We start from the raw sequence: 14,520 nt of genomic DNA on the forward strand, positions 1-14,520 counted from the left end.
CAGAAAGATTGAAAAAACGTATAAATATTTCAATATAATAAGCCACACAGCGAAATTGATCCCGGGATCATTTCGATATTATTCCATTTTCGTCCTAGCAAGATAAAACATCTTATGGTTGCCCATAGGAGCTATCAGTAAGACTTAATCAAGATGCACGGTTTAACGATATCCCGTCGCATATAGACGCAACAGCATATAGACGACCAAAGCGTACTATCTAGAAGACATTTATAGGAGCATCAAGAACATAAAGAAAGTGAAAATTACAACAATACTACACTTGCATACACACGAAACAATATATTAACAATACTCGAAAATTATAAAAAGTGACATCTAATTTTGACTTTTTTATTTTATTTTACACAAACAAAGCAAACACAGATCCTTTCATAAGTTATTCCACATGCTATCTTGCGTATGTAAAATCAGTAAAAAACTGTAAAACTTTATATTTATTTATAAAAATATAAGTTAATTATACATGTTTTATCTTTCTGACAACATCTGTAACAAATATGTAATGATATAACGATATAACGATATAATAATATAACAAGTATGTAATGTACGATCTTCAAAGTCACAACCAAGATCGGCAATGGTTCACACTTGGATGGGTGATTATTTTTTTCGGATGCAGAAATTAAACATGCTCCAACAGGTTTGACTGTAACTTGGGTGAAACATATATAGTCTTCTCCCTCTTACAAAATTACCGTAGAAATAATAGAATTTTTCATTTTTTAAATTTTTCTGAGAAACATGATGTCCTAAGGACGTTCTATGGATGTAAATTTGAAGTCCTCTCGATGTCTTATGGAGATCTTGAGCTATCGTAGAGACGACTTTAGGACGTCAACAAGATCGTCCTACTGCGGTAAAAAAACTGACATTTACGATTCTGTGGGCATTCCACGAGACGATCTCGTTACAATCGCGGTATAACTAACTTGAAGTCCCAAGGATGTACGGATGTAAATTAGTTTTCTGGGAATGAAATATTGCATATACATTGTGAAATGTTGTTGCAATATTCTTGTAATATTATAGCAACATTAAAATATCTATCCTGAATAGAGATTACATTATAGTAATCTCATAATGCAACAATCTTACAACATATCTGTAATAATGCAATGCATTATACTATAATGCATTAGTTGCGTAATCTTGGAAATTATCTCATAAGATATTCACTTTTTTATCACTTTTCCTTCCTATTTTTTTATATAGAATAATAAAAGTAATTAATTAACAGTATTCATTTATATACGTTACAATTTTGCAAAATCCATTAATGTATCTACAAAATACAATTTTTAAAAATAAGTTTTTTTACATTAATTGATTTACACTTGCGTGCGCATGAATAAATGTATAAGTTTAAAAAGTAAATATTATACAAAGTTTTTTATGTTTTATATTAATAAATATTAAAACAAAATTTAAAATAATTCAAAAAGCTTTTAACTAAAAAAGAGAGAGAAAGAGAGTGAGAGAGAGAGAGAGAGAGAGAGAGAGATTTTATTTAGTTATAGTGTTTTAAAAAGATCTCAAGAAATGTTGTAACAATATGCAATAAAGATATGAAATTTTATTGAAAAAATTTAATGTGATTTTGCCCTGACCTTGGCCATTCAAGGTCAAGTCCAATATTTTTGTCTAATCATTCTTTTAAATCATGCATTTTTTATCTAAGACATTTTTGGCTATAGTTTTCGAGATATTTGAATGCCTCAAGTCTAAATACCTCACTCTGTATGTTTTGTAAGTATATACATATATATAAGTATATATAATATATACATTATATATAGATAGAAAATATTTAAAGAGCGACTACAAAACATATATTTGAATATTTTTGGAGTTTTGCTATAATTTCTTATGAAGTGCTACAATTGTATGTTTCTGCAATGTCTTTACATTTATCTAATAATGCTTAATATCACATTGCAACTTGTAATGTTGTAACGTTTCTGCAGTGTAATTGAAAATTGTAGTATTGTATGGGTTATTGCTTGAAAGAATGTCTCAAGTCGTGTGCAAGCACGTAGAATACTAGCAGAAAAGACCGAGTAAAATGGTAACATTCAACAGCGCGTGTTGTGAAAGCATAAATATAGAAAGCACATCCTCAGAAAAAAGGTGGTGAAACCACGTAGCACCGACACATACGACGTCGAAAAAAGGCCAGGGAAATCCCGAGGAAATTAGATAGCCTCGTGCATAAGAGATGCACGGAAAAAGCCGAATCTAAATGCAAATATGCGGCTGGCTGCTTGGTTGGCTGACTGGTTGGCTGGCTGGTTGGCTGGCTGGTTGGCTGGCTGGTTAGCTGGCTGGTGCACGCGTGCATCGAGTGCGGGCATCGCGTCGCATCGAGATCGTATTTCGCGAAATTCCCGCGACACAACAATGAGAAAGTATTTTGCGTTATATCGATCTCTTCCCTCGTACGCTGCGCTTAATAAATTTTAAATAAAAGTGTCTGTCGTAACGTCTCGCACGGAAATGTTTAAAAATTATTCTCGGTTCGCAGCAGGATAGACAAGCTACGCGTGGAATGTTTAAAAATTGTACAACGTGTGTTAACCGTCGAAGCCGTTAAAGATAGACGTTGTAGGTAGACGATGGAAAAGTGCAAACTGTGTCGTACATTTGTAAATATGTTTTTATCAGCAAATGAACAAAAGCATTGCGATATTTTCTGCGTCAGGTTTGCTTTAGGATTTTAGTAATAAAATAGTTTTAAACGGTTAATTTTTGCAAATAATTATATACCGATGATAGAAACGAACATTCTTTACAGTCCTGTCGACTGTATTATAAATCGTGTAGTTTTGTTTCTATTGATTAAGATATCAATACAGCGTGACTGCGGATCTGCCCCGGTACCAGAGCAAGTGCGCTTGCAGCGCAATGCAAATTAGCATTACGTAAAATACATTTAACTGTTTAACTGTAAAGAATCTTAAACCAAGAAATTATACAATAAGATACTATATATAATATTTAAATGCTTACGATTTTATTTGAACTTTCAAACAAAGAAAAATAACATTTCATGTAACATACTTAATATACGCAGAACAAACTTAAAAAAATACAAAATAAATATGATTATATCTTATATATAAATACCGGATGTCTGTAGGTCTGTATGTCCGGGAACTACTCCGTCATTTGTGGTCTGATCCTCTTGCAACTGGTCTCAAAATTTTCAAATTTCTCAGGGATGACTGCCATGGATTCTGATTTTCAATATACAGGTTGTTTCAAAAAAAGACAAATTTTTCACTTAAGTTACGGCCATTATTTCTAAAATACCCTGCATTTTCGCGCAAGTATTTTTTGTCCAGATTTGTAAATTTAAAAAAAAATGTCTTGTTGCAAGTGGATAGACCTAGAAATGACTGTGTTCAAATATTTTTAAACATTTTTCCGAAATAAATAAATCACAGTTTTGATCACATTAACAATTTTTTTCCTATTCATGTATAAATAATTCATGTATTAATTCAGATTACAAACTTTCTAATTACAATAAAGTTGAATATTTTATTGTATTTTGTGTAAAAAAAATATCTTAAGTGTTTTAAATTGTTCTCTCTACTTTACTCTGTATAAATACTAAACATTAAAAACAAGTAAAACGTATATTTTATTGAGAAATAGGTAAATGATTAGAAACTATTTATAAACATTTAAAAAAATAGAAATATATAAGTATATAACTTTGTGATAAAGTTTAATATGCTTACCGACGACCTCAAGAAGTAGAAATATACTTGTGGGCGGATGAGTGGATACTTGGCACTCGTACAGTCCAGCATCCCTCGGTTGAACGTATTTTATTTGAAGCGTCCAATCTTCACTGTGGTGGAAATGAATTGCCTGAAATCGTTCATCGTTGGCGTATGTCGTCAGACCTACGGTCAATAGTTCATGTAACAGTACGTTCTTTCGCTTGATCCACGACACCTGTAAATAGAAAAAAAATTTATCAATAAATACAAAGATTTAATAATGTCACTATTCATAGATTACATTATTTAAAAAAACAGCTACTTTTATTATAATTTTTACATGTACGTTTTTTTAATAATTAGACAAAATTCTTACAATTAGATCTTACTCTTATCTCTGCAGACTTATTGTTAGATTCTATATATGATCTGTATTAATCCATGTTTCCACTAAAGTAGTCTAAAATTTCCTTTTTTCCCACATTCTACTTTGAATTTTCCCTGTATTTTGCCTCGCACAATAGCATATTATGTAAAGCTCGTGCGAGTAAACGCACTCATGCACAAAAAGCCGTTACGTCCGTGTTGCATACCGTATTTTGTATTAATATGTGATCTCTTGAGTGTCTTTGGTTCTTGCAAATTAACAGGTCAAGGTTAGATTCACAAAAGTGATGAAGAATCGGTAAATGTCGATAAGTGTTGAGTAATGTCTGCGAAGTTTACTATATGCGTGTCGCGAGATGATGTGTCTGTGTGTGTTAAAATGTGGCTGAAATGGTCAAATGCGCTAAAGAAAGTCATGTTGAAAAATTTTTTGTCACGATTCACGCCATCTATTGGAGGACAAAAACTGAGCTGAAATCCGCGATTTTATCACGAAAAGTGACATGAAAGAAACCACTTTCGACGCACATGTAACAAAAAAACTTCATTTTTGCATCTATTAAAAATACCACGTTTATATAAAAATAACTTGTTAAAGATTATTTTTATTAAATATAAAATACTCAATGTGGCCATGTACCCAAGTTGGCTCACCCTCCATTTTCAATTAGTTACATAATGAATTTCACAGATAACACTAATATATCATTCAGGAAGTCGATATGATGTATTTATACTATTTAACTGCGTAATATCTCCTTTCTACTACTTGAAATCATACTTTATTTGTGTTCTTCTGAATCTAAAATTTTAGAGATAAGTTTTTGTTTTGTGTAACTATAATACAGGGTTGAGAACGTTACTTTTAAAAAGTAACGTTCTCAACCCTGTATTATAGTAACGCGTTACCGTTATCGTTACTTTTTGTACAAAATAACTCGTTACCGTTACTTAATTTAAAAAGTAACGCGTTACCATTCCCGTTACTTAGAAAGTAACAATTTGTTACTTTTTTCGTTACTTTTTTGAAATGCTAAAGTAAGATGTTAGATGATAAAATTACATTATTTAATAATCAATATTAAAACTTAAAACTTTAAGTTAGTTTCTATATAGCAAGCTTTTTTATATTAAATTCAACTAATAATTGTTCTAATTCTTTATTTTAATATCTCTATTTTTTTAGGATACTTATCTTTATAAAAATTTATATTGTAATTCACAAATGTCATTTTGTCAAAAATTTTTATTAAACTTTGTTTTTAAAAATTAATGTCGTTATTAAGCATTCCAATATTCACTTCCAGTATTGAAAATCTATAGTTCACGTTTCATATATATATATATATATATATATATATACTATAGACTTTTAGACTTTTAGTACTAGCAGTGACTATCGGAATGCAGCCTAGATATAAGGTAGAGAATATTTTTCCAACATATATTTAAAATATATTATAAAATATGAAAATAAATATTTTATAATTGCATTTATTCCACGTAACCTATAATCTAACAGATAGGTTATACATTGTATGTATTTGTGTATTGAAGACGACTATCTAGAGTCGAATTTTAAATCTCAAAATAAAAGGTTCACGCATTGCATCAACAGGATATTTCAACAGGGCATTCTCATGTGACATTGACTTCCAGCTCCCTATATCGGAATATTTTTATCCAATCAAGAATAATGCGCGCGACCAGCGCGCGATCTATTGAACAGATATAAAAGATAATAGAGAACTAAAGTAACGATAAAAGTAACGGCTGAATTCGTTACTGTAAAAATGTAACGACGTTACCGTTACCGTTACAAATATAAAAAAGTAACGATCGTTACCAAAAAAAGTAACGAAAACGGTAACGGCGTTACAAGTAACGCGTTACTTCCCAACTCTGCTATAATATATCAATTATTAATATTTACAATTTATACTATTGTAACTCTTTATTTATATTTTCATTGTATTTATATTTTTTCACTGTATTTATTTTAGGTTTTTATTAGAACATCTTGTTTATAATTAAAGAAAGAAAGCTCTTTGTATTGTGAAATTATTATGGCGAGAAACACTACTACCCAATGAGCACAATAATGTTCGAAAAATATTTTTTTAATGTTTGAGAAACATATTTAAAAACATTTTTAAAAAATTAAATAATAGGATAAGCCTCTTTTTTTAAAAAAAAAGTTTGTTTTATGTTTAAAAAAATATTATTTTATTATTTAATAAACATTTATTCAACGTTTAAATAAATTCTTTTTTTAATGTTTACTAAACATTTGTTTTTTTTTAATGTTTTAAGAGTAAAAAATTAGTTGCATTATTCAATAATTTTGATAAATTGTACGTAACCTTATCAGTCTAGCAACGCTCAATTTCTACTTATAGATAATTTATATAGGAGAAGATATGTTTCAGCCAAGCCATGGTCGTACCTGTTAGAACATATTTAATTTATATGCCCGAAAAAATGGTTACCCATCCAACTGTTAGCTACTGTCGACGCTGTTTGACTTCGAAAATCGTACGCAACCTAACACTTCGTGATAATCGATGAATACTTCACGTTTATGCATATATATTTGTCATAGATCATTTTAATAGATGTTGTCAGAAGGATGAAACATGTATAGTTAACTTATATTTTTATAATTAAACATAAAGTTATACAGTTTTTTACTGATTTTTACATATGTGAAATAGCATGTGGAATAACTTATGAAAAGATCTATTTTTGCTCTGTTCGTGAAAAAATAAAGGATACATGTCATTTTTTATAATTTTTGAGTATTGTTAATATGCCAGATTGTTTTGATAAGTGTAATATATATTGTCTTAATCTCTACTTTCTTTATATTCCAATGCTTCAATTTGTGTCTCTTAGAGGTTTCATTTATATGTTTTGAACACTCTCATTATATAGATTCACTGTTCTTTTACCTACACTTTGATTTACGCTCGATAATTTGTGAAGTTTCCTAACTAAGAGCCAAATATTTTTTAAAATAATATTTTAAACTTTTTAAGGGAATGCTTGAGTCGTCTGTTTTGCCGATTGAACGCTAATTACACAGGCACACAAAAAAAGTGATTGGTCCGGCGGACCAGACTAGTCAATTCTTATGTATTTTAACCCGCTGAATCCGAATCCTAGGTCAGAATTGCATAGTTCATATTTCTTAAATTAAAAAAAAAATTTTTTTTAATGTTGGTTTGGTTGACCAGACTAGTCTATCTTTATGTATTTTGACCCGCTGAATTCAAATCCAAGATCATAATTGCTTAATTGGCTGATTTTTTCCTAACCTCAAAAAAAAATTTTTTTATGAATGTTGGTTCGGCGGACCAGACTAGTCTATTTTTATGTATTTTGACCCGCTGAATCGAAATTCAAGATCAGAATTTGTGAATTGACTCATTTTTTCCTTAAAAAAAAAAAAAAAAAAAAAAAAAAAAAAAAAAAAAACCTTGTAAAAGCAGTTTGGATCACAAATGTATAATCCAGAGCGTGCCGGCTTGTGTAACCACATTACACGGGAAAATTTAATACGTATGACAAGTCTGTATATACTGATGAGATATGCTCAGATCCAATAAAATTTGATGTGCAATGTCCGCTCAAATCTTAGAAGATCTTACTTAATCTGATAATGTTAGATTAGATCCGACGAAATCTGATTCGATGAGCTGCTCAACTTCATAGGCCAAAAATGATCAGATCTGGTGAGATAAACTCATATCTGGATCTGATCAGACCTCGCGAGATCTGGCACGCAATGTCCGCTCGTACCTTAGGAGATCTGGAGTGATCGGATAATGTTCGACTAGATCGGAAGAATTTTTTAAACAATTTTCAAATATTTATTTTTAATTACTTTTACATTATTAGCGTTTATTGTACAAATAATATTTATTTAATATTCATTAAACATTTGTTTTATATTAATTATTTATTTCAAATAATGAATTAGAAAAAATATTTATAAAACGTTTATTTAATATTTATAAATTATTAATTTTTCATTAACCCTTTGCGGCACACATTTTTCTATTAATCGGATTTTTATGAAAATTGGTGTAGAAAGGTTTTTAGGGTCGCTGATTACGAATCTGCCATCAGATTTCAACGATTCTTTTTCAAAATTGCGGATTTCATATGGCAAGTCATGATTTTGAGTATTTTTTATCGGTTTTTTTATGGAAATAGGTATACAGGGATTTTTCAAAATACTGATTACGAAATCATCATCAGATTTCAACGATTTTTCTTCAAAATAGTGAATCCAATATGGCGATTTACGATTTTGAGTATTTTTATAGGTTTTTTATAGAAATTGATATATTGAATTTTTTAGGGTCGGAATGTTGAAAAATTTCGGACTTTCTTACTTTTTTTTTACAAGAACAGATGTACAGAACTAGCTTTTTTAGGTTGATTATGTGTAGATCAGATTTTTGAAATTTAAATATGGAAAATTTCAAATAATGAGTGATAAAAAATGTTTTTTTGAGATTATATATTTTTTCATTTTTTCGACAATGGTACATAGAACATAAAATTTTTTCATAAAAGAAACCGCACTTAGTTTACTTCAGAGACACGAACATGGACGTGGCGGTCATTGTCTCCATTTTCTTTTTTTTTGTATTTTTGTATTTTACAATTTTTTTTTCCCACAATTTACTTTTTTTATTACAATTAGCACAGCAAATCAATTTTTATATTCGTAATTAGCATTTTGAAAAATCCCTGTATATTTCCATAAAAAACCGATAAAAAATACTCAAAATCGCCATATTGGATTCGCCATAAAAAAAAAACGTCGAAATCTGATGGTGGATTCGTAATCAGCGTTCTGAAAAATCCCCGTATACCAATTTTTATAAAAAACCAATAAAAAACACTCAAAATCGTAAATCGTCATATTGGATCGCCATTTTGAAAAAGAATCGTCGAAATCTGATAGCGGATTCGTAATCAGCGACCCAAAAAACCTCTGTATACTGATTTTCACAGCTTCATGATTCTTTCTTCTTTCTGACATACATTTTTTGTAAAAAACACACACTTTTTTTCACTTTATTTATTTATATAACAAAATTAACTAATAATAAAGGAAAATTATACCTTACCAAATATTACTAAGACTCTTACTAAAGTAAAATTACAAGAAAAAGTAATAAAATACAGTATTTGGTGTTCGAAAAATTAAAGAAATGATTTCAAGATAGGTGGTCGATATATCGACCACCGTGCCGCAAAGGGTTAAGACTAACGATTAAAAAAAATTATTTAAGTAATATTTTTTAAATATTTATGTAATATTTATTTTACATTAAAAAATTGCTTAAAACAATATTTTAAAAAATGTTTATTTAATATTGATTTAATATTTATGTTACAATAATTAATCATTTAAAATAATGATTTAAGACAAACATTTAATCATAATATTAACTTAATATTTTAATAAATTGTTTAACATAATATTTACATAACATTTATTTAATGTTTATGTAATAATTATTTTACATTTAAAAAGTTTAAAATATTATTTTAAAAAATATTTTACTCCTAGTTAGGAAACTTCACTAATTATGGAGCGTAAATCAAATATAAAGGAACAGTGAATCTATATAATGAGAGTGTTGAAAGCGTATAAATGAAACCTCTAAGAAACACAAATTGAAACATCGGAACATAAAGAAAATGGAGATTAAGACAATATAAATATATTGCACTTATCGAAACAATATGGCATATTAACAATATTCAAAAATTATAAAAAATGACATCTATCCTTTATTTTTTCACGAACAGAGTAAAAATTATAGATCTTTTCATAAGTTATTCCACATGCAGCTATTTCGCATATGTAAAAATCAGTAAAAAACTGTAAAACTTTATGTTTAATTATAAAAATATAAGTTAACTATACACGTTTCATCCTTCTGACAACATCTCTTGAAATGATCTACGACAAATATGTATGCATAAACATAAAGTATTCATGGATCATCATGAAGTGTTAGGTTGCGTATGATTTTCGAAGTCAAGCAACGTTGACGGTGGCTAACAGTTGGATGGGTGACCGTTTTTTTAAGTGTATAAATTAAACATGTTTTAACAGGTACAACTATGGCTTATATAATTAGTTGAAATACATATATAGTCTTCTCCCTTAAATTATCGTAGAAATTAAGCAATACTAAACTGGTGAGGTTACGTTAAATTTATCAAAATTTTTGAATAATGCAATTTTTTGCTCTTAAAACATATAAATATTAAAAAAAAAAATTTGTTTAAACGTTAAATAAATGTTTATTAAATAAAAAAGAATATTTCTTTTAATGTAAAATAAACATTTTTTTAATGAAAAAAAGCAAAACTTATCCCATTATTTAAATTTTTGTTTAATGTTTTTAAAAATGTTTATCAAACATTTAAAAAAATATTTTTTAAATATCATTGTGCCCGGGTAATTATATTCATTGTCGCTTTATTCGCTTTTCATAATAAAATAGAGTATTTTCCTACAGCTTTCTTATGATAATTGAAATACAGATTGCTAACGCACCTGTCGCAATTGTTAGTCATAACAGTCGGTGACTACTGTCTGTAATGAATAATAATCACTGACCATTCATAATGGTTAGAAACTGCTGTCCAACATAGCGATCCGCAACTACTGATATGCATCTATAGAATACAAACAGTAACTGCTGCGTGTAACTATTGCTCCGTTTCGCAGTCCGCGGTGCTCGTTATTACACTAATTGCTTGTATCTTAATTCTGCATACATAACTATTTGAAAACATTACAATTCCGCAATCAAAAGATTATACGTACGTCCCACGTGCTTGAAATATTTTGCATGATTTACTTATGTAAAAATGTATAAAATAAAATAAAATAATGTGTTTTTATAATAAAAACATATACTGTGTATAGAGAAATGTATTTGGTATTTGTTGCTAAAGTTAAATGTTACAATAATTATAATTAAGTGTTCCTATTTTTATAGTTATTATTACTATAATGTCAATAATAATAAATAATATTAGATTTATTTAAAAGATGATTATATTATAAAATATAATTACCATGATTTAAATAGTTGGCACAAATATGACCATAATTTATAATTATTTTTGGTATCAAAATTCTGTCTAATTATGACAATTTTGTGTCAATGTAACGCATTACATAGCATAAGTGGAAAATCCTGCTGCATCGTATTTTTTGTTATCTATGTCGAAATATAGTCCTTTGAATGCATCAAATTCTTACGAATTGACAGGTTAATCGAAGTTAGGTTCGGGAAAAAAACGAAGCGTTAGTAATTCTGTAACAGTTATCCGTGTCGCGAGATGGCAAAAAAATGTCGATAATTATATAAAATATAAAATATATAAAAATTATCATACACGTATCGAGATAACATACATGTGAGTGTAATAATAAAGGGTATGAAAAATGGTCAAATTTGTTGAGAAAGTGCAGGAATGTTTTTTACCATTCCCAGTGAACACGTTTTATAGCGGCAATATAACATGGAAGTTACGTGTAATGTAACATTGTTATTCTTGTGATATGTAGGTGCTATATAACATGGAAATAACCTGTGTTGTAACATTTGTTATACGCAAGTAATATAACTGTTATACATTGTTTCGACGTTACAGTTATGTAACAAAAATTGTATAATCGTAACATAACACGCTCGTATCAATGTTATTACGGAACGATGCGTCGTAGTTGACTTAGAAATCAGACAACACTATAACATCCTGAATAAGAGATCCATTTAATATTTAAAAAAATTATCATAAAGATGTTTTCAAAAATAAGTTTGTCTACAATTACTGTGCACAAAAAATGCACAAAATTTAAATTCATCGTGTACTCAACAAAAACAGGATAATAAATGTATACTATTTAATTTTTCTTAGAATTACGATCTATTATATATAGTTAACCATCTAATTAACCATTTGAACGCGTCAAAGTATTAGTGCTAAATAGATCGCAATCCATCAAATTATTAAAGTTATGAAAAAAGATAAATGAAATTAATAAGTAAATAAAGTAATGCTATTTATTTTTAATGTTTTGCAAAATTTAATTGCTTTTATAAAAAATAATATAATTGCGTCAGTTTATAACATATAGGTATATGTAGACAATAACAAGTACCATATCGATGAGTCAAATTGGCGTAGCAGGTAGAGCACAAGGTTCGTCATTCTAAGATCCCGGGTTCAAAATCTACCAGCGGCAAGTAAGAATAAAATAAAATAATATAATTTAAATTTAATTAATTAATAATTTGTCCTAAATTTAGTATGTACTGTTGATAAAAATAATTAAAAAAAAAAATGAAATTTTTATTTTATTTTATTTTTCTTTAGTTACAATTTAAAGATATCCGATTTAAGAAATCTTTTAGATATCAGTTTCATGATATCTTTCTGTTCTCAAAAAACGGCGCATTGGTTAACATTCTGACATCATTGTGTTATCTTTTAGAAGTTTCTTTATGTTATCATTTTCAGAAACAGGATATGCGTATCATGCGTGAAACGGAACGCATGTAACTGTAATGTGACGGTTAGATAACATGTTATATAATATGTTATATTGTTGAGTCGGAAATTGTAACTTACATGTAAGTTACGTGTAACATCAGAGTAATGTAACCTGTTATATTCGGTTACATTGCTGTTGCATTGCTACTGTATTACTGTGTTCACTGGGTTAGATAACACAGACAGACAGATAGAAGACAAAAGCTGTGCAATCCCTCTCTAAAAAAGGCATGTTTTGATTTTGTCATCGCTTTTCCGCGATGCTGATTGGTCGTTGGTTGCCAAGTTTGTTGGCGCTGTGACTTGCTTCACTCGTGTTTACAACTGTCAAATTATTGATAGTTTATTTGACAGTTTAACTTATTTAAAGAAAATATAAAGGAGACGAAGAAAGAAGGAAAGAAGAGACAAATAATAGAAGGTATGTATGTAAAATATATGTATTATGATAATAATATATTATATGAAATGTATATATACATGAATGCGTGTACGTATATGTGCATGCGTACGTGCATGTGTATACGTATGTGCGTGTTTGCGTACACGTGTGTGCGTGCGTGTTTATTTAATTATTTTTATATACCAATTAAAATGTTTGATTAATATCATATTTAAAATTGTTATAATTAGAATACATATTTTTGTATTACTATTCTATCTTATTTCTGAAAAACGCTATAAAAACCTAGCATACATATAAATTAATATATATAAATATTTTTTATTTAAAGATAAAAAAGAATAAGCATAGAGAAAAAGAGAAATACAGAAAAAAGAGAGAAAAAAGAAAGTATTATAAAAAAAATTAGAAGAAGTAAAAAAATATAAAGGAAATTTTCATAATGTAGCTATGTAGATATGTGGCTATGTAGCTATGTGGCTAGGTAACTAGGTAACTAGGTGACAGAGTGACTGAGTGACTGAGTGAGTGAGTAACTGAGTGAGTGACAGAGTGACAGAGTGAGTGAGTGAGTAAAGGAGTGAGTAAGTGAGTGAAGGAGTGAGTGAGTGAGTAAGTGAAGGAATGAGCGAGTGAGTGAGTGAGTGAGTGAATGAGTGAAGGAGTGAGTGAGTGAGTGAGTGAAGGGGTGAGTGAGTGAGTGAGTGAGTGAAGGAGTGAGTGAGTGAGTGAAGGAGTGAGTGAGTGAGTGAGTGAGTGAGTGAGTGAGTGAGTGAGTGAGTGAGTGAGTGAGTGAGGGAGGAAGGGAGGGAGGGAAAGAGAGAGCGAGCGAGCGAGTGAGTGAGTGAGCAAGTGAGTGAGTGAGTGAGGGAGGGCGGGAGGAAGAGAGCGAGCGAGCGTAACTCGAAATGGTGTCCCTCGGAGTCCAGCGCGGCGATCATCCACATACACGAAGCGCCGTACGTGTTACTAGGCGCGCGGTGAAATGGAGACGTGGAGGAGCAAAAAAAGTGGGAATCGCGCCGCTGTTGCATCCTTCACCAACGCCACACGCTCAAGAAGTATAGAGTTATGATGAGTGAGAAGACGTGATACCGATTTGCTGGTGTCTATATCTGTTTTACTCGCACCCAATACTAATGACGTCTTTCGCTTGAATACGAGTGAAACGGATATTGGACACGAGCGAATCGGTATCACGTCTTCTCACTCATCATAACTCTATTCTTCTTGAGCATGTGGCGTTGATGAAGGATGCAACACCGGCGCAATCCCCAATTTTTACGCCGAGGGACAACATTTCTGCCGATGCGTGTACCTAGGTAGCTAGAGAGCTAAGTAGCTATGTAGCTAAATAGCTAAGTAGCTATGCAG

General features: G+C 29.9%; 1 protein-coding gene across 1 annotated transcript in view; it reads right to left on the bottom strand.

The window, feature by feature from the left end:
- Positions 1 to 14,520, bottom strand: part of LOC105832667 — a gene marked incomplete at its 5' end in the record, with an annotated part of 371,331 nt that overhangs the window by 39,640 nt on the left and 317,171 nt on the right. The window contains 1 exon segment of the mRNA XM_012673815.3: positions 3,771 to 3,990. Within this exon segment, the coding sequence (XP_012529269.1) occupies positions 3,771 to 3,990 (220 nt within the window).

The sequence above is a fragment of the Monomorium pharaonis genome, chromosome 4, assembly GCF_013373865.1.
Source record: "Monomorium pharaonis isolate MP-MQ-018 chromosome 4, ASM1337386v2, whole genome shotgun sequence".
Classification (NCBI taxonomy): Eukaryota; Metazoa; Arthropoda; class Insecta; order Hymenoptera; family Formicidae; genus Monomorium; species Monomorium pharaonis.